The 21,670-nt window shown below is 34.0% G+C and overlaps 1 protein-coding gene across 1 annotated transcript; it reads right to left on the bottom strand.

Annotated features, from left to right (window-relative positions):
* Positions 1-2,706: 2,706 nt before the first annotated feature.
* LOC107569055 (phosphatidylserine synthase 1-like) lies at positions 2,707-17,678 on the bottom strand. The gene is made up of 12 exons (XM_016255059.1): positions 17,134-17,678; positions 14,924-15,015; positions 13,407-13,451; positions 12,593-12,717; positions 11,274-11,432; positions 9,006-9,157; positions 8,758-8,923; positions 7,208-7,296; positions 5,678-5,777; positions 5,517-5,585; positions 4,629-4,692; positions 2,707-3,240 (listed from the first exon to the last, which is right to left on the bottom strand). The coding sequence occupies exons 1-12, from the start codon at positions 17,310-17,312 to the stop codon at positions 3,149-3,151; spliced, it is 1,332 nt and encodes a 443-aa protein (XP_016110545.1). The 5' UTR covers positions 17,313-17,678; the 3' UTR covers positions 2,707-3,148.
* Between the last annotated feature and the right edge of the window lie 3,992 nt (positions 17,679-21,670).

Here is a 21,670-nt window from a genome sequence, read left to right as displayed (position 1 = left end):
TATAAACATGAGCGGAGAGTCTGTACTGCACTCATGTGGTGAGACGACAAAATCACTTTACATTTGAACAGCAGAGAAACCTCTCAACATGTTCATTTGAAGACATTTTTACTATTACTAATTCAATTTATAAAAAGTCTAATATGCCTATACAAATATCATCTATAATAAGCACTGGTTGATTGAACGATACCACAAAAATACATATTTTACATTTTAATAGGGGTTTGAAGTAAAAGTACTTGAGAAAAGAAATGTCTGGATTCTGTTTTACCTCAAAATTAAAAGAAAAAACCAGGAGACATTATATTTTGCATTAAAAAAATGGTGTATATACACTATAATGTGACAATTTACTATAAATGTGTAAATTGTGTAAACTCAATTCAAATCTGTATTATTATTATTTATAATAATAATAATTAATAACCAATAAAAAACTGGAAATTTGGTATAGTCTATATATAAACTACAAACATAAAACTGTATAAAAGAAATTCAAATCTATTTTATAATCATTAAGCATTACAAAAGTGAGAATCTGATATTTTGCATAAAGAAATTTGTCTATACATTCATTGTGACATTTACTATAATCATAAAATTGTATAACAGCAATTAAAGTCTCTATTATCATTAATAATAAGCGTTAAAAATATGAGAATTTCATATTTTGCATAAAGAAAATTGTCTATATATCATTCACTATAATCCTAAAATTCTATAATAGCAATTAAAATCTTTAATATTCTTAACGTTAGTAATATGAAGTGTTACAAAAGTACGATTTTTTTATTGTGCATACAAAAAAATTGTCCATATATTCACTGTGACCTCATTTACTATACTCAAAAAATTTAATAATAGCAATAAAATAATCTATATGATCATTAATAAAGCATTACAAAAGTTAGAATTGCATAATGGCAATTAAAACGATATTATAATAATAATAACAGATGCTTTTAAATCATACAATTACATTTAAATGATAGAAACTACAATTTTTATTATTATTGAATTTAGTGGGTAAATATCCTTAATTGTCCTGAAAAATTGCACAGCAAAGCATGGTCCTAAAACAGGCTTTCTGAAACATGAGCTGTTTTTGTGAGGTCGAGAGACGGAGCTCAGAGCTCTACACGTGTCTATTTCTGTCTGATATCTGACTCCACTGGTTAGTAGAGCTGGTCAAATGAGCTCAGCGTCCACCGAAGCAGATCACAGCTGAGGAGCGGCCCAAACACTCAAACACTCATACAGTCACATCGGTTATTTCCACAGTATCCTCCAGCAGTTCTGTCATGGGTGGCATTTAATCCAAATAGGATTGCGACTGAATGTTAAAGCACATACTACTATATCTATTCGCTCAGTTCATTATCAATGTTTTATTGGTTATAACTACTCCTGTAAAATAAATAAATAAATATTAGAGATAAATCAAAATTGTGAGAAGAGAAAAAAAAAACAGAATTGCGAGTAAAAAATCTTTTGAGATAAATGCAATTAAAAACATTTTTTTTATGTAACTAAATTTTAATTTTACTTTAAAATTGTCATACGTGAGATTTAAAAAAATCAGAACGGTGACAAAAAGTCAGAAACGTGTGAGAAAAAAAATGTAAGGTAAAAGTCAGTGATTTTGACAAGCTTGTTTTCTCCAAGGAATAAAAAAGAAAAGAAAAAAAAGTCAATTGTGACCATATCTCACATTTCTGACACATTTTCTCACAATTCAGATTTTTTTCTCTCATATTTCTGACTTTTTTTCTTGCATTTGCAGGTTTGTCTCACATTTGTCAGCTGTAACCTTGCAATAAGATTTTCCTGCATGCATCTCTTAATTCTAAAAAAAGAAAAGTCAAAATTGTAAGAGATTAAAAGTTCAGAATTACTTTCATTTTTATTGCGTGGCTGAAATAAGCTTCCATGAGAAACGCATTGAAAACGGCAGCAGCTGGAGAAGCAGAGATGCTCTAGAAACAAACATCACACGATAAAACATCCTGCGCTTCAAGAACATCATCAGACTCGGAAAGTGCTAAAAACCATGTGAGACTCGGGCCGGTGAACCTGCATTCATCTCGAACATGATTCGTTTAAAGCAGCTTAACCTGGAAACATTCAACTCAGTCTGGATCAAACACAGCAAGTCATGCCTCAACATCTCATGCCACACGCAAACCAGTTCACCTCCACAATCTGACGTACATTCGCATTCAGATGTTTGGGGTCAGGAAGATTTTATTTGTAAGAAAGAAATACTTGTATTCATCAAGGATGCGTTAAATTGATCAAAAGTGCCATTAAAGACATTTATAATGTTACAAAAGATTTCGGTTTCAAATAAATGCTGTTCTTTTGAACTTTCTATTCATCGGTGAATCATGAAAAATAAAATGCATCACCGTTTCCACAAAAATATTGTGCAGCGCAACCGCTTTCAACATTGATAATAATCAGAAATGTTTCCCAGCATATCAGAATGATTTCTGAAGATCATGTGACTGATCCAAATCCAAAATCCAGCTTTGATCACAGAAATAAATTACTGTTTAACAGATATTCACATAGAGAACGGTTATTTTAAATCACAATAATATTTCACATTTTTTACTGTATTTTTGATCAAATAAACGCAGCCTTGGCGAGCAGAACAGAGCAGACTTCTTTCAAAAACACTAAATCTTAACAACCCCAAACTCTACACTTACATTTTTATGACTATCACTAAAAGAAAATCATTTTAAAAGAACATGCACCAGCAAAATGCACAATAAGCACGTGTTTTAAGAAGGTAAATTCTGATATAATGTTGACTTTAAAATATGATCATTTGTAAACACATTATGATATGAATAACATACTCTGAAATCGGCTGCTTGCCGTAAAATACAGCCGTGACATCGAATCCAGCACTGATACGAGTCACGCATGCGACTGAAAACACCAGCTATGCTTGGGATCTAACCTGGTTAACCAGTCTCTGTAGGTCAACAGGTAAAGTGAGCGCGCTAACTAAACACCGGACACACAGGATTGCCTTTTCAAAGGGTCTTGCATCACCATCACAGTCATCTGATGCTGCTAACAGGAGCGACACCTGTGCAAAAGTTCCCGTCGAAAAAGCCTTTCAGAGACGGCCTTATTTCTCCAGGCCGTTGATGCTTCTGTTATTTCCAGAGTCCCTCCGTTTCCTGGTGGAAGAGGAAGTTGTGCTGTCCGCCTCAAACTCCCCTACAGCACAAACGCATTACAATGTGACAGAAAACACTGGCACGCATCTTTGAGTTCATGCACAGAATGCACAAGGTATAATGCATGCATGTTTGCAAAGATCTAGAAGGAAACAAATCAACTTGACTGGATATTTCACAATTGCATAATGATATTTATGACTGTTTCTGCAGATATAGTTTGTATACTGTACATAGCATTGACTGTAAGGGTTATTATCATTAACTAAAACCATAAAAAACTTAAAATAAACATTAACTGAAATAAAATAAAAAATGTTCAGCTAGTCAGCAAAGCAATAAATAAATAAACGTAATAATTATAATGGAAAACATAAAAATAAAAACTAATTCAAAATATTTAAAATGATATAAAAAAAAAATGACTGAAAAAGTAAAATATTCAGAATATTAAAAAAAGATATCTAACGAAAATGACAAAAATGGCTTCCAGTGTCACTTATTACATATATTAAAAAATAAATAAATAAAATAGCATGCAATACAGTATATATACACTTTGCAGTAAGCAGTAGTCTAGTATTAGAAACAACTCCCGTCTACTTGTCAGCCGTGTGTTTCTGCTGGCTCACCACAAGAGGTCAGAACACTGCAGGGGGTATTCCAGAAAGCAGGTTATGTGACAGACCCGGGTATGTTTGAGGATAAGCAGCGGATAACCTCAGGGTATGTAAGTAACCATAGCAACTTGCTCTGTGAAGATAACCTGCTTCTGTTCCAGGGTTAGTTCACTTCAGCGCACATGATCTACTGACGAGCCTTCAGTGGGCCTGACAGACAGCGCACAACATTATATAATACTACAATGTAATATAGCCTATTATATATATTTGTATGATATGTTAATGATGAAGTGCTAATGTAAGTAATGAATAAGGTAATATATTATTCTAATATGGTTATTATATTTATTTTATTGGCATAAATAACAGTTATCTGTTCTATAATGTCTAAATTCTAAATCAAAATACATATCTGCTATGACTTAATATATGTTGCAAACAAACAATATAATTCATATTCTCAAGGATTAAAGATTAAACGGAAAAAAAATTAAAATGATTGCACAACCGTCAATTAGGTGGCGATGTGCACGAAGCTGAACAAAAGAAGAAGAAAGAAACAAAGCGTCCGTTTCCATAGCGACTCGTCGATCTGTCTTGAGTCTTAATACATATACACATACCTCGAGTAAGCAAGGTTTGGGGTTAATCAACCGAAGGTTCAGGGTTTAGCTGACGCTAAGTTAACCGTGCTTTCTGGAACACACCCCAGCTTAGATTCAGTGTTTTTGTAAGCCATCATTTCCATATTGAAGCATTAATAATCAACACGCTGTTGTGGAGCGTGTGAATGATGTTTCTGTACCTCTGCATTCAGACTCGGCATCGCCCGGCTCCGTGTAAATACTGTCCTCACACTCCGAGAAGCTCTACAGAGGCAAAAAAAATCACGATTCATATATGTGACCCTGCAGCACAAAAGCAGTAAGTCAAGTCGCTGGGGGATATTTGTAGCAATAGCCAACAATACATTGCAGATTTTTCTTTTATGCCAAAAATCATTAGGATATTAAGTAAAGATCATGCTCCATGAAGATATTTTGTAAATTTCCTACTGTAAATATATCAAAGCTTAATTTTTGATTAGTAATATGCATTGCTAAGGACTTCATTTGAACAACTTTAAAGATGATTTTCTCAATATTTAGATTTTTTTTGCACCCTCAGATTCCAGATTTTCAAATATTGTCCTATCCTAACAAACCACACATCAATGGAAAGATTATTTATTCATCTTCCAGATGATGCATAAATCTCAATTTCAAAAAAATTGACACTTAAAACTGGTTTTGTGCTCCAGGGTCACATATTTCATTTATATATATATATATATATATATATATACACACACACACACTGTAGTAGCAATAATCCTTTATGATGCTTTCTAGCAAAGAACTGACTCTTCGAGTCTTCAAGTTTCAACGGTTTACTGAAAGTTTCCACACAATACAGATAAACCGGTCAAAACCTTGCTCCATCTTTCTTACACTCTTAAAAGAAACAGCAATTCTTAAAAGCGCTTGAGAAAAAAGTCCAATAGTAAAACGTGTAAATAGACAACATAAACCTGGGCATATTGAAACATTTATGCATTTAGAGTTACATTTTTAATGACACAGATGATGGCTCTTAACCGAATGTTTTCCAGTGAAGTAAGAAAGTCTCACAGATCAGGGAGTAAATGACGCACCTTCTGTCGGGGCCCGTAGTTCTCAGCGAACCAGACCATCCCATACAGACACAGGAACGTGATGAAAGCCTTCAGACACAAACACACAAACACACCATCACTTCCACACGCAAACACTCACACACACACTACACCGAGACAGTCAGACCGCAGGGACTCACCAAACACAGGAGCCACAACACCACATACAAAACCTGCGTCTTGGAAAACAAGTCTTGTCCGAATTTAATGCACGCCAAGGCCTCCAGGAAAGCGATCGCTCTGAACGACAGAAAAACAGAGATTCGGGAAAAACTGACATTGGGATATTTTATTTTTCCGCAATACATAATGCAATGAAATTTCCCCAGATGACTTGAATAGCTATATTTGGAAAGACTGAATCATTCTAGAGTCAGTTGCCGAGTGCATCTGCATAAAAAATTATGATTAAAAAATGCTAAAATAAATACTTTTTTTAAAATGCAGGAATCTTTTAGGCCTTCATAGGCCTATAAAATAATAAAATACTATAAAATAATAATGATCATCGTGATTTTATTGTGATTATTATGAAACAAGAATATTGATCAAAATAAAAATATATCAAATACTGTAAAAAAAAAATGCTAATAATTTTATTTTACTGTAAAGTTACTAAAAATAACTTCCTTAATACTGCAATAAAAAAAAAAATTCAAACTCTAAACCATCAAGCTTTTATTTTGAAGGGTTGCCAGAAAATAAACTATTCAGAGTGAAACCATTGGCGCAAATGTATTAAATTAAATCACAGACTGCGTGATCTGATTTTATTTTGATATATAGTGCAACCCTACTTTTTATTAGACTTTTTATTAATTGTGCAACATAAAACCAAAGGATGATAGACGAAGTCTAGATTATTTTAAGTTAGTATTTCAATAATTTAACAACACATTTGCATGTTTACAGTTCTATGATATTAATCACATGACATGCAGGTAAACAAATATGTATAATATTTTTAGTGAGTGTTTTATTTTAAGTGTTATACATTTTAAAAATATATATGAATGCTGCATAGTGTTCAAACTTGCATGACAAACTAATATTTAATATATAATAATTAGTGCCGTTTAATCGTGATTAAACGCATCTAAAATAAAAGTATTTGTTTACATAATATATGTGTGTACTGAGTATATTACGTATATATAAATAGACACACATGCATGTATATACATATACACACATTTAAGAAAAATGTTTATATATTAAATATTTATATATAAATTAAATTATATGCATGTAAATACATGTAGATATTTTCTAAATATGTGTGTATTTATATATATATATATATATATATATATATATATATGTACATAATAAATATGCACAGTGCTTTTATTTTGGATGCGATTAATCGTTTGACAGCACTAATAATAATTTATATAATTATACTCGTGATTTTATCCAGCAGAGTGAAGCCGCATATATTCATTTCATTAAATCTCATATGCATTTGACAAATTTGTTTCAATATATCGTGCAGCTCTGGACTTTAATTGTGCAACGTAAAGCTGAAGGATGCTAGATAAAGTCTAGATGATGTACCCTAGATGTTAGGCACAAGAGAAGTCAAATCTAGGTGATTGTGTTCGTTCATATCTGAGACGAGGCAGATTACAACACCGCTCCAGGTTCCCACGAGAAGCGCTCCGACTCACCCAAACACCCAGCACTGAGTCCCGACCCGCTTGCACTGCGTGTCCGTCAGATACGCGTAATACTGCCTAAACATCAGAGCACAGGAGCATCAGATCAATCAGTCCAACACACGCTCTGGGGTCTTCAACAGTGCATGTCTGTCAGTGAACAATACTTACTTGAAGACCCCGGAGATACATTTCAATAATTTAACAACACATTTGCATATTTCTCTGACATTATTTAATGGTCACATGACATGCTAGTAAACAAAGAATGTTTTTTTGGTGTTTTATTTTGAAATTTTTTAAATATATATTATTATTATTATTTTTTTAAATATATGTTTATATTGCATTTTCATCCCACACACCAAGAAATGATTCAGGTTACATTTTATTTATTTACATTTTATCATAATTAAAATATTTAATTTAATTTTATCAGTTTTTGTTACATTTTTTTATCAATTTTAATTTTACATTTTCATTATTTAATTAGGCTAATGATTCAGGTGTGTGGGCATTACATTTTTATTGGATTGTTTTTATATTATTATTTATTTAATGATGATTCAGGTGTGCAGAAATTACATTTTAATTGGCTTGTTTTCATATTAATATTATTTATTTAGATTTGTATAATTTTTATGTAACATTTTTGATCAATTTTATTTGTTAACGTTAACTAACAATAAACAGTTATGTTTTTATTAACAATGTCAGCTCAGGTCCTTTAAATAATATTAACAACTTTCAGTTTTAATAATTTATTCAGTAAATGTTGAAATTAACATTAACATAAGATTAATAAACGCTTTAGAAGCATTTTTATTGTGTTATGTAGTTAGCTCATGTTAACAAATGGAAACTTATTGCAAAGTGTTACCAATTTAATTATATTTATCAATATTTCTCACTATAAAATTTGGAGACAGACTCCACCCCCAAAAAAATTAATAATAAAAGAAGTGAGAAATATTCATAAACTGGTATTTAATTAAATCTATTTAAATAATTTGAAGAAAGACTAAAAAACTAAAAGATGATGAGAGATGAAATGAGAAATATTAATAAACTGGTATTTAATTAAAAATATTTATCAATATTTCTCGCTATATAATTTAGAGACAGACTAAACAAAAGATGAAAGATGAAGTCAAAAATATTAACAAATTGGTTTTAAATTTAATTAATTAATTTGTGTGCCTATATATATATATATATATATACACACACATGCACTATACTGTATATAGAATTATGAGAAAGATAATTAATACATTATATAAAACTAAAATAAATAAATTTTTAATTATGGTTTTGTTCTTTGCTGTGCATTCTGGGATTGCTAAACTAACTAGGATTTGAACCAAACCTAAAATGAGAGCAATTATTTGATTAATTATACTGTATATAAGTCACTCATTAAATTGCCCTATAAAACCCAATGCATTTTTTCCCAAATTCCATGCTTTCTGTTGGAATCTGGTTCGATTAAACTAATCAATTGAATTCAGAAAACTTTAACAACTTGGTGCCCCCCTGAAGTGTTATTTTTCAGCGCTGGCTGATAGAGAAGTGAATGCACGGACCTGCCAGATGATCATGAACAGATAGACTCCCGTCACTCTCTGTAAGGAGGACTTGGGGTCGAGCCAGCGCACGTATGTCCAGCTAGCGGGAGTGAACTGCAGCGCTGCACGCTTGATCTTCCCCGTGGTGCTGTGGATGTCTCTGTGCGGCACAAACACACTCGTTCAGCTCGGTCAGTCTCTGCCGGACGCTCTCAGAAGCCAGTGTTTGAGGGGTTTCTTACTTGATGCTGGCCCAGTGATACGTGCGCATCTCCAGGAAGCGGCAGGTGGTCATTCCCAGCCAGATCCCTCCGCCGTTACACAGCAGGATATCCAGGATGACCTGATCCCACCAGCACTCCGCGAAATTCGGAAGAAGATGCATGAAGAACAGCTGCGCCCAGAGATTTACTTGCCATTAGCATGCTTCTAATAAACAATGTGAAGCTGGAATTAAAGCAATAAGCCCCGTGGTGGATTTATAACAGCTAAGGGGCGTTGTTTTCTTCCGCCAAACAATGTAGCTCCTCAGAAACAGTTGTGGTTGCAGAGCAACACACAGAAGTAAAGAAAGGTGTATGTTTGTAGAGTCATTTACAACAGCTTCGAACGCGGCTCAGCCAATCAGAATCAAGCACCGGAACTATACGTTTTATAAAAGTAGTTAAGGAGTTAACGCAAGTAGTTTTGACTATTTAATAGCATTTAATTTATGTAATTAATATGAATTGTTAATTGGTATTTAATTAATTATTTTATCAATATTTCTCACTACATTTGAAAACAGACTCAATATAAAAAGAAACATCTAAAATGAAGATGAATTCTGACTTCGTCCTACATTTTAAAATCATTGTTTGTTTGCTTTTTTTAGTATTTCACAGTGCATTCTGGGATTGCTAAACTAGGTTTTGAACCAATACTAAAATAAAATTATTTGGAGCCAGATGCTGAACAATATCATATTTGATTTTATCCCAAATTTCCATTTAAATTTTTCTGTACTTACTTTTAAAGTTGATTTAATTTTAATAATCAAAAATCTGGACTAAGCAATTAATTCCATGAACTTTAAGAATGTAATATTATTATTACAATAAATAAATAAATAATAATAATAATAAAATGTCAACAATAGAGCCCAATTAAAGGCGTTTCATTATTTACACACACACACACACACATATATAGAGAGAGAGAGAGAGAGAGATTATTAGATTTATATATTTATATTTAGAAATTCTAAATAAATTCTAAATATATATAATTCTAATTGTTGTTGGTTTTAATATTTAATTTAATTAATTTTAACAATAAATGTAATACAATGTATTTAATTTAAAAGGTTTTAATCATTTTGTTGTGATTTTGTCTTTTTTAATATGTCTATATAGTTCCCTTTATTATTTTATTTCAGTTCGGTTTTACTTCAGTTTTAGCTTTTAGTTATTTTAGTAGATCAAGTTAAACGAAATTTTTTAAATGATTTTTTTTTATTGTTTTTTAAAATTGATGCTAATTATTTAATTTCAAGTAAATTCTTTGTTGTCCATTTTAATTTGTCTGCATTTTGTGTGTTTTAGTATTTAATATACATTTATTATCAAAAAGAGTGCAATCAAAAGAATGCATGAAACGTTGAACAATTTATTTAATCTTTTTAAATGCAATCAAATGAAATGTAACAATTCCTTTTATTTTTCCGGCAAACATAATCGAGCGGTCATTAGCTGTGAAACATCATATACAGTCTTCTATGAATGCATGAATCAGTAGCTATGTTTCCATCGCCCTATTTTAATGCACATTTTGAAGTATTGCATGAGAATCGAGTGATGGAAACACCAAATTTTGAATAAAAACCCCTTAATAGCAAAATAGTTTTCACGCTCGCTTGGTGGTTTTTGACTTGTGCGAAAAAGAGTTGATGCGAATAATGGGAGATGGAAATGCATTTTGCGAATAAATTCCTCCAAGCGCATCAAAAAAAGTCATTTGACTTTGCGCTATGGGACGGCAAAACCTGACTAACCAGTGGACCGATCTCATTCCACAGCATCTGAAATGTTGTTATGGTCATTCAGAAATGCACGAGCAAAGTCTGTCATCAAAGTATTTCTGTATAATTGCCTCCCAGAAATGTCTCGCACGACTGCATTCCCAAACAGCAGCATCCACCTCCGTTTCGTCTGCTCGCTCTGAGGCGCAAGTCATTTATTATTAAAAAAATTGACACTTATGACTGGTTTTGTGCTCCAGGGTCACATATATGAAAATTACTATATTATATATTTTTATATTCTCCTACTTTTCTTAGTGATTTATAGTGCCAGTTTATCAGGAAGTGACTATTTTGTTCTCTGACGCGTTGGATGTAAACGATGCTTGCACATAACTTGTGCAATTTGTGCACAAGTTAAATTCGCAACTTTGGATGAACACCCGGCTAGTGTGTCGCTCTCGCTGTAACCGGGTTCATGCTGTAAGCGGGGTAATGTGAGGTGTTTTACCTCGGTCAGCTCCCAGGTGATGCTGATGGTCCAGCACAGGCCATAGCTGCGGATCAGCAGAGCCTTCATTCCCCAGCCCCAGAAATGACTGAAGGCGAAGATGTCGAAGTGGCTGAGGATTCGCTCCCAGGTGATCACATGACAGTTGACGGCATACTCCTGTCAATCATCGACAGCGACAGTTTAACACGTGCTTAAAGACGCTAGAGGACATCACAGGGTTAAACTGAACACAGTGCATCACTCTGAGATTTGTGACGGAGTTATTTTAGTATCATTGAGATACTAGTATTAGTTTATAGTTTATTCTCTGTTTTCATTTTTAGTAATTTTGCATGCTTTTGTCTTATTTAATGTCTATATTGCATTTATTAATTATGATGCCTTGGCGACTCGCTGTAATAAACTAAGTTTTATGTTTTCAATTCATTTTTTTCTGGATACTGTTTTAATTTAATTTTAATAATCAAATGGTTCGATTTAATTTTAATAATCAACAACCATGTATAATCAATTTAAATAACACAATTTTAATGTAATATTTTTTACGTTCTCAATTCGCCCTCCATCTTAAATGATTTTTCTCAAATTTGCCATATTTTAATTTCTGTATTTAACGAGTCTGTATTTAACCCAAAAAATTAAATAGTTTGATTTAATTTCAAAAAGCATGTATTTTATTCAAATTACTTAATTATTATTGTATTAAATATTAAATTGTAAAAACATTTTATTAAATTAGTATTTTATTCAATATTAAATTATAAAAAATATTTTAATACATTTAAATAATTTTTCTAAAATATGCATTACTGATACACCCACTAAAACATTTTAATGGTTTGATTTAATTTTAATAATCAAAGAACATGTCTAATTATTTAATTTCATAAACCTTCAACAAAAAACAATAATAGATATTATTCAACAATAATAAGGCCCAATTAAATATATATATATATATATTTTTTTTTAATGAAGTGTTGTCTGTTTTAATTTTCAATTTAACTCAATTTTAAAATTTAATTCAAGCTTAAATCTGTCTTTTTTAATATGTCTGTATAGTTTTCATTAATCATTATTTCCATTTTAGTAGATCAAGTTAAAAACGAGAAATGTTTCCTTGGCAACTAGTTGAAATAAGTTTAATTTTTATAAATACTTTATTTCAGCTTATTTCATGTTTATTTTAAGTCACAATTTTTTGGGGGGTTTCTTTTAGCTTCTAGCTACACTGACCCTGATTTGTGAGCTCTGGCAGAAGATAATATTTTATGAACAATGCATTTGTGAGTTATTCCTATAACAACAGAACTGACCATGACGTCGGCTTCCCGTTTGGCGTAGCGCAGATTGGGATCCAGCCAGAACATGAGAGACTTGACCTGCTCCCAGTTCAGGAAGATGATGAAAACCAGGAAGAGGAAGTACAGCACACTCAACCCTGCACAACCACACAAACACACACTTCAGAAACGAGAAACACACCAACCGACTAACCCAACCACTCAGTTCTGCCCTTTCATCATTTATTCATGTTTAAACCATAGACTGTATAAAAACATGGACGAAGTGTCCGTGACGTACGACCCGTAGATTTCAGAAGAGCATTTTTGAAGCTCAAAAGTGGGCGGAGCCGACCGTCGCCATCTTGGCAGCGCGTCACCGCGCGTCACTCCCGGATAATCGAAAATGGGCAAAGAGGCGGGAGCAGGTTGCTGAAGCCACGCCCACCTAGCTCGACGGTGGTGCGGCAATCCACCTGTCACTCAAGTGGCCACGCCCTTAATTATGCAGAACTTTAAGGCTTAATATAATTTAAACGGATGACTTATAAAAAAAAAATTCACCTCCCTCACAGTTGTCATGAAGGGCAAAATTAGCTATATAGACCAAAATAATTTTTTTAACCAGGCTGTAAACATGTTTTTTTCTGCTGTAAAATTGGGCATTTTAACATGGGGAGTCTATGGGATTGACTCCCTTTTGCAGCCCGCCTCTAGCGGCCAGTCGATGAATTACAGCTTAAGTCACTTCCGTGTTGGCTTCACGAGAGAGAGCGGGAGGTTGCCGCTTGGTTTAAACATGCATCTGTATTACCAGGCTTCCAAAACAAGCGTCTGATCCACTCACCGAACACTATACGCCATATCGCTGGATGGGGTCTTGTGAACGGACCTAAAAAAAAGGCAAAGAGGGTTATTAGCTGACATCATAGACAATAAAAAAGTATCGACTCATATCGTCTCATATGACCAAATGTAAAGGCCTGCAATGACGCGGTTTGACCAGTGTGGTGCTGTAGCACAAGACTGTACTCAGCGCTCCCACATGCAGTCCAGTAGAAGAAGACGGAGCTTATGAACGTAAACAACGGCATTGCATCCCAATTCACCTACTTATACTATGCCCTAAAATTATGCACTCTTTCTGTGAAGAAAAATACATACTTTTAAGTATAGTAGGCAAGCTTTGGGACATACTACTTCGTAATAACTGCAAAAAACTACAAACATGGCGGATATGCGGGACCAAAAGACAGGTAGAGAAAGGGGTTTGAGTGATAAATAATCAATATCTGACCGGTTTTATCCAAAGCGACTTACAAATGAGGACAACAGAAGCAATCAAAACCAACAAAAGAGCATCAATATATAAGTGCTATAACAAGTCTCAGTAAGCTTAACGCAGTACACATAGCAAGTTTTTTTTTAAATTATATAATAAATGAAAAGAAACCAGCTAGAATAGAAAAAGAATAGAGCAAGCTAGTGTTAGATACAATTGACTGCTTTTAAGCAAGCAGCTTTTCCGTATTTAACGTGAAAAAACAGTTAGAATTACTATTTGATTCTCTGCTATAAAGCAGCGAACTAATGTTAGATCTTTTTATTAGTGAATGCCAACAACAACAGATTACATTTAAGTGATAGTTTGGTTTGCGCAAGATTCTGTTTTAATGGTTTGACTTAATTTTAAATAATCAAAAAGCATGTCAAATCGTTTAAATTCATAAAACTTTCACAAAAATGCAACTATAAATAGGGCCCAATAGTTGTGTTGTCGGTTTTAATTTTTCATTTCAACAATCTGAAAAATAAATACATTAATTTAAAATATTTTAAATTAAAGCTTTTGTCTTTTTTAATGTCTATATAGTTTTATTTCACTTTTAGATACTTTAGTACATAAACTAAATAAATGAGAAATGTTTAAGTTAACTAGCTAAAATAAAATAAGAATCTCTCATCATCTCATTTTGTGCCAAATATTTGTATCGCAAAAAAAAAACAAAATAAAATATATATATATATAAATTGCAATTGTATAATAGTAATACAATTGTAATAGTAATATAATTGTTTGTCATTATCAAAAGCTGAAATGATTACCTTGTTTTATTTAGAATATGTATAACTCAATATTAAAATTATAAAAGCTGAATAATCTATCAAAGCCTACTGATTAACCAGTTAAAAAATTGACTATCAACTGTTTAAATAATCATTAGAATAACTGATTATCAAACTAATCATTTGTTGCAGTCCTATTATGAACCTGAACACATTTGTGACCAACCATGATCATAAAACACTTATGGCCAAAAGCACAGGACGCTGAGATCTTCGGCTTGACTTCACGACTCTTACCGTTGGGGAAGGCGAGAACGCTGATGACCAAGAAGAAGGAGATGACCAGGATGAGACCCACCCACAGGTTACTGTCAGGGTTTCCATCATCTCTGCAACGGAAACATGCAGTCACACACTGTTTCTATTCCACCACAGTTTCACAATTCACTACAGAAGATGCAGTCAGAGAATGAATACTTGTGATTACACAGCAGAAAAATAGGTTCTTGAAAATATAAATAAAGTATTTCCTATTGACGATGCTGCTATAAGAGTCTGGAACTGACAGCATGGGAACTACCACTTTTGTTTTCACCCAAGCAAACACATCGTTGGCTGATGACGATAATCACAAAATTGACTTATTTTATTACTGTATTTTAAAGTGTAACTGTAAGACTTGATATCTGCTTTTCACTGGATTGTAAAAAGTGAGCAGTGCATACTGGACTGGAGACAGATGTGCATGCAAAAATAAAAACTTTAAATAAAAATTTCTACAAAAAAATAGCAAAAAGAAAAAGATAAAATGTAAGCAAAATAAAACCGATAAAATTAGAATGATACAAACTGATTAAAAAAATTAAAATGTTTCTACTTAAATAAACAGAAATGAGAAATACAATTAGAATGATACAAACTGATAAAAAAAATATATATAGAAAATAAGAAATTTTCTACTTAAACAGAAATGAGAAAGAATTATATTTCTTTCTACTTTAACCCTATTGTCGCGCGTTGTTTTTCACGTACGCGGGTTGAAGCGACTCCAATAACGTGATAATTAGCCCCTGCAATGAGAATTTTACCAGGGTAACCCTGCCAAAAAATGTGTATTTTACCCCTCGGAATGCGATATTTAATGGGGGACCCCCCCCTCGAAACAAATTGGTCTAGTTTTAAGTAGCAATTGGGCGGGTTTTGATGTGAAAACCTGGTAACCTTGATTGTGGCTGACCTCGTATGACCAAAAATGACGGTGTTGAAGCTCTTTCCGCTGTTAAAGTGCCCCTATTATGGGTGATGAAAGGTTCATACTTTGGTTTTGGGAGTCCCCAACAACAGGTTGACATGCATGCAAGGTCATGAAGGTCACCGGAGAAGTGCAGTAGCCCACTTGTTGTGCTCTATACGAGATGTACAGCTTCAACTTGTTTGTAATAGCAAATTAAAACATCAGGGCCATCCTTTGGGTGGTGCAACCGGTGTGGTCGCACCGGGCCCCTGCGGCGAACGGACCGAGGGGGACCCCCCTGGAACGTAATCGCAATGGGCCCCGCGTCAGCTAAGGACGGCCCTGGAAAACATATTACCTGTGAGGTTTTTCTTAAATGGGCCTAATATAATGAGTAGGCTAAAATCAGCAACCGTGAGCAGGGGCACTGTAAGGGCCTGGGGAGGTTAGGACGATTCCAAGGGCCCGATGTGCCCCCCCCCCCGAGTCAACATGCTGCAACCAAAACAATCCAAGGTTTTTATTTAGCACAGTGGCTAGATTAACAAATAACCAGACGCCACCCGATCTAAATATTCCCTCACAGTTTAATAGTAATGACTTTATGAATTTCTTCACTCACTTGCATTTGCCGATTTACACAAGCTTCAGTCTGGATCCAGAAGACCTGAGAAGAGATGCTGCAACCCCTCAGAGGACCTCAGATGATGCCAACCCTGAAACAACTTACAGAACTACCACATTTTGCTATAAGTTTGATTGCATTTATCTGTTTCTTAAACAAAATTACAAAACGAAAATCAAACTGTTTCTCATTTCTCTTTTTTCTTTTTAATTATAAAATCAAATGACCAGAAGGCACAGGGAACATGATTAACTTACACGCTGCCTTTAATGGGGAAAAAAAAAAAAAGAATATAAACAGCCAGTAGTCTTTAGTTTTTCTTAACACACATGCACACACGATGCATGATTTGTTACTTCGGATGATAGAAATCGCTGGTCGTTCTGAACAGCGTTGCGTCAAATAAAACTGAACACGCCCCCGAGTACGCGGTGACGTCATCAAAAAAAAAAGTATTTTCCCGGAAGTGAATGACCGTAGAAAATCCGCCAAGATCGTAGTTGACACCTAATAGCGCAACAAACACGCACTAAAAGCCAGAGAATTCAGATAGCATGATTTCTATATGAAATGGAGCCGCGCGATCATTTAGTAACATATGCCGTCATTGCGGTTCTTTGTGTGACATTGTTGTTGTGCGTCACTCACCGCGTGAAGGCGAAGTACATGAGGCTGAGCACGGTGCATGTGAGCAGGGTGATGGTGTGAGGCTTGTAGAAGAAGTCGATGGTGATGTCCTCCACCTGCTGCTCGTTGATCATGCGGAAATGCATCCTGTAGTTCACATCATCTTTACTCAGGGTCCTGGAGCCGAACGCGGACGCCATGCTTTTTTCCTCTCCGTCCTGGCTTCACCTTTGATTTACCGTGATGTTAGAGGCTCTCTCTCCCTCTCTGGCGTCTGCGGCACGAATGCAACCCGGATGACGGCCATGCATGTGTGCAATCCGGCTCCTAATGCATGCACAACACAATCAGCTGCTCGGGGAGAGAGATGCATGCACGGAGCGGAAAGATGGCACACGCATTAGGGGAAAACAGACAATTCCTGCATTTTCATTGGTTTGCATGCAGTGCTAGGCGTGCAGCCTGTATGGCAAGCCGAAAGGGTCAAAACGTGCAGCGGAGCTCGAGTTTCTCACGCGCTGAAGGTCACGCTGTTGTGTTGAGTGTCATTTACACCAACAGTGGCGCTTTCCTCAATCACACAGTGGCCCCAAAAAAGTAGACAAAAGTGCACTCGATTTTTATTTTTTAAGTTTGTACATAAAATTAGCACTTTTGGCAAAATATCATTACAATTATCTCCAGTTGCATGAGTGTTTTATTTTGACCGGAAAGGGTTCCCGGCAATATCTCTCATTTCAGACCAACTATCTTTTTCTCAAATGTTTTGTTTGTAAGTGTGTTTCTTTACGATAAATAATTTGATATTTGTATCTAATGCAATGGCATTCGTGCATTAAGCATGACCGAAATGTCCAAATACATTTGGAGTGCTTTATAGCTATTTATTTTTTGATTGTGGTAAAGGGTAGCTATATTTGGTGTTGCATAAAATTCTGCAGACCACTAGACATACATGTAAAGTATTGTGTGCCATGAGAATCTGAAGAGTTTATTTGCAAAAACAGATAACTCTTGTTTTTATTCATTTTCATAAATCGTGTTTTTTTTGGTGTTAGTTAGCTTTATTTTTTTTAGTTATTATTATTTAATCAAAACAACCCAAGTGCAGTTTGATTGATATTAATTGGAATGCAGGGTAAAAAAAAACCTAATTTTTGAGTTATCTGCTGTTGCAAATGAACTGTTCATCTGCTGTGGTTGGTTTTTGTATTTTAACACCTCCTGAACGTCACACGTCTTCAGCTGCGGTTTTTACTAAAGAACTCACTCACAAACACGAGTCACGCCAGCAAATGTGTTTCACTGCAAGATGTTATGCGTGCTTGTACGGTCAGTATGATGATGTTAAACTTATCACCGAAGCAACAAAAATAATAAATCATTCATTTGCAATTAAAACTAAATGGTCTATATATATTAGTGCTGTCACATTTATTATGTGTATATATAAATACACACACATACAATATATATTTTGAAAATATTTACGTTTATATTTGAAGAGTTTATTTGCAAAAACAGATCATGTTTTTTATAATGTTATCATGTTTTTATTGTGTTAGTTAGCTGTTTTTTTTAGTTATTCTTTAACCTAGTCAATTGAGTTAATTGAGATTAACAATGAAAAAAACATGATTTCTGAGAATTGTCAAAAAAAGTTATCTGTTTTTGCAAATTAACTCTTCATTTATATTCATATAATTATATTTATTATATAAACATAACATATTTTTCTTAAATATATACATGCATGTGTTTGCATTTATATATAGTTCACACATTATGTAAACAATCTTTATTTTGGATGCGATTAATCGTTTGATATATATACAGTATATCCTCCTGAGACCCAGCTATGGAGTTTTTGCCTCTGTAGTGGACATTATATTTGAGTGAATTTCTCTGAGACGTTACATGTCACAGTTGTAAGTCTGGGTGTCCTGTACAGACCACATTCAGGGCTTTCCACAGATACCAAATGTTTGGATGTTTCACCGAGACCACTCCCTCTCCTTGGTTTTTAGAAATGGCTGACATTAATTTAGTGATACAATTGTACATTCTTATGGAAATATGATAACATTTTGTAATTATAATTTAAATCTGATTCATTTTCAAATTGTTTGTCATAAATCAACATCTCAGGAAAATGTTATGGGGTTTCAAATCAAAGTATGAGCTTCTGTTATGAAACAGGACATAATTTCATACATGTCCACTGTAGAGGACACCAGGACTAAAAGCATGTTTATTATACATTTTGGGAGACAAAAGAATTGAATAGGAAAACAAATTGCATATCAATATTCTTATGAAATATTAGATATTATTATTAAAATCTGGCCAATTACTACTCCCATTATTACACTTCTTTTTTCAACAACTTTCATATGCAAATTAGATGCAGTGTATAGATAACATTGTGCTTAATGGGAAAACCAGTTTATGGAATTTTTACACACATATTGCATAAAGCAAAATGGTATATCAAATCATTGTGTTATATATTTTATAACATAGCTGAGAACCATCCTTAAACAAAGTTAGTTATAAAAAAAATCCTTAAACCTAAGAATTGATTGGTGATTTAAAAAAAATTCCCATTGTTTTTATCTTTTCATGTCTACTCTTGTCATTTTATTTTTCTATTAGTCCTGGTGTCACAAAGCTTTTTATTTCTGGTTCTCAGGAGGATATTGGTATATCAAATCATTGTGTTATATATTTTATAACATAGCTGAGAACCATCCTTAAACAAAGTTAGTTATAAAAAAAATCCTTAAACCTAAGAATTGATTGGTGATTTAAAAAAAATTCCCATTGTTTTTATCTTTTCATGTCTACTCTTGTCATTTTATTTTTCTATTAGTCCTGGTGTCACAAAGCTTTTTATTTCTGGTTCTTAGGAGGATATATATATATATATACAGTATATCTAAAATATTAAATGCAGTAGCTTGACTGATTGCTATCCAGTATTGCACAAACAGATGATGAGAGGTAAACAGTACTCAGTACTTTAATAGTGAGCAAAACTTGTGGCACATTTACATTTATGCATTTGGCAAACATGTTTATACAGCAATTTACAGTGCATTCATGCTAAACATTTGATCTATTCACACCCAGAGAATCAAACCCATGACCCCGACACTGCAGCGCCAGATGAGCTACAGAAAAAGGTTCAATTTCAATTCAGATGTCATTACAGTTCAGCTCGATCTCACCCATCTGATCAAACCTCTTGCTTGATGGTGATCAAGGGCTGCGTTGAAACAAAGACAAATAAAAGAGATTTCAGTGCGTTTGAACATTGTTCCGCATGTTTTGTTGTTTTCAAGCATTGGTTAAATTACCAGAGTGTTGAAGTGAGATCGGCACACGGCTTTACTCTCCCAATAGATCAGAATCAGAGCCAGAATCAACTCCAACCCACACAACACACCGATCACCACCTTCAGCCCCACAAGCATGTTTCTCTGGAGAAAAACATAACAGTATATCTAAAATATTAAATGCAGTAGCTTGACTGATTGCTATCCAGTATTGCACAAACAGATGATGAGAGGTAAACAGTACTCAGTAATTTAATAGTGAGCAAAACTTGTGGCACATTTACATTTATGCATTTGGCAAACATGTTTATACAGCAATTTACAGTGCATTCATGCTAAACATTTGATCTATTCACACCCAGGGAATCAAACCCATGACCCCGACACTGCAGCGCCAGATGAGCTACAGAAAAAGGCATTAAACAAGCATTTATATACACATTCAATTCAGATGTCATTACAGTTCAGCTCGATCTCACCCATCTGATCAAACCTCTTGCTTGATGGTGATCAAGGGCTGCGTTGAAACAAAGACAAATAAAAGAGATTTCAGTGCGTTTGAACATTGTTCCGCATGTTTTGTTGTTTTCAAACAGAATGTTAAATTACCAGAGTGTTGAAGTGAGATCGGCACACGGCTTTACTCTCCCAATAGATCAGAATCAGAGCCAGAATCAACTCCAACCCACACAACACACCGATCACCACCTTCAGCCCCACAAGCATGTTTCTCTGGAGAAAAACATGTCAATCAATAACAATATCGACAAGTGTGTCCAAATGCCTGCGCCATGAACAGAATGTTCATTCCAAGTGATCTGGTCTTTAATAGCGTTCTCAACATTAGCACAAGAACGCTATAATTATACATCATTCAAGGAAGGATTTTTATTTGTAAATGTTACTTAAACGCTGCTACATTTAAAAAAAGTTATCACTTACTACTTGTTTTCCTATAGGCCTAGTTGTTCCCAAAATGCTGTCTGTGACTGAAAAGAAAAGAAAAGTCAAAGTTATGAACAAACATTCTTCCAGTAATGTTAACAGAACGTTTATTACAAGTTATGGTCTCAAAACATGTATACGTCCTTCAGCAAATGTTTTTTCTTACATGATTTTTATGTTGTTCTAATGTTTTTTAAACGTTACTATTTACTACTTTTATTAGTAATGAGATGTTGCCCGTAATTGAAAAAGAAGAGAATCTTAAGAGCTTTGCT

Source organism: Sinocyclocheilus grahami, unplaced genomic scaffold (genome assembly GCF_001515645.1).
Source record: "Sinocyclocheilus grahami isolate Dianchi unplaced genomic scaffold, SAMN03320097.WGS_v1.1 scaffold1307.1, whole genome shotgun sequence".
In the NCBI taxonomy this organism is placed as follows: Eukaryota; Metazoa; Chordata; class Actinopteri; order Cypriniformes; family Cyprinidae; genus Sinocyclocheilus; species Sinocyclocheilus grahami.
This window is presented reverse-complemented; position numbering and strand designations above follow the sequence as displayed.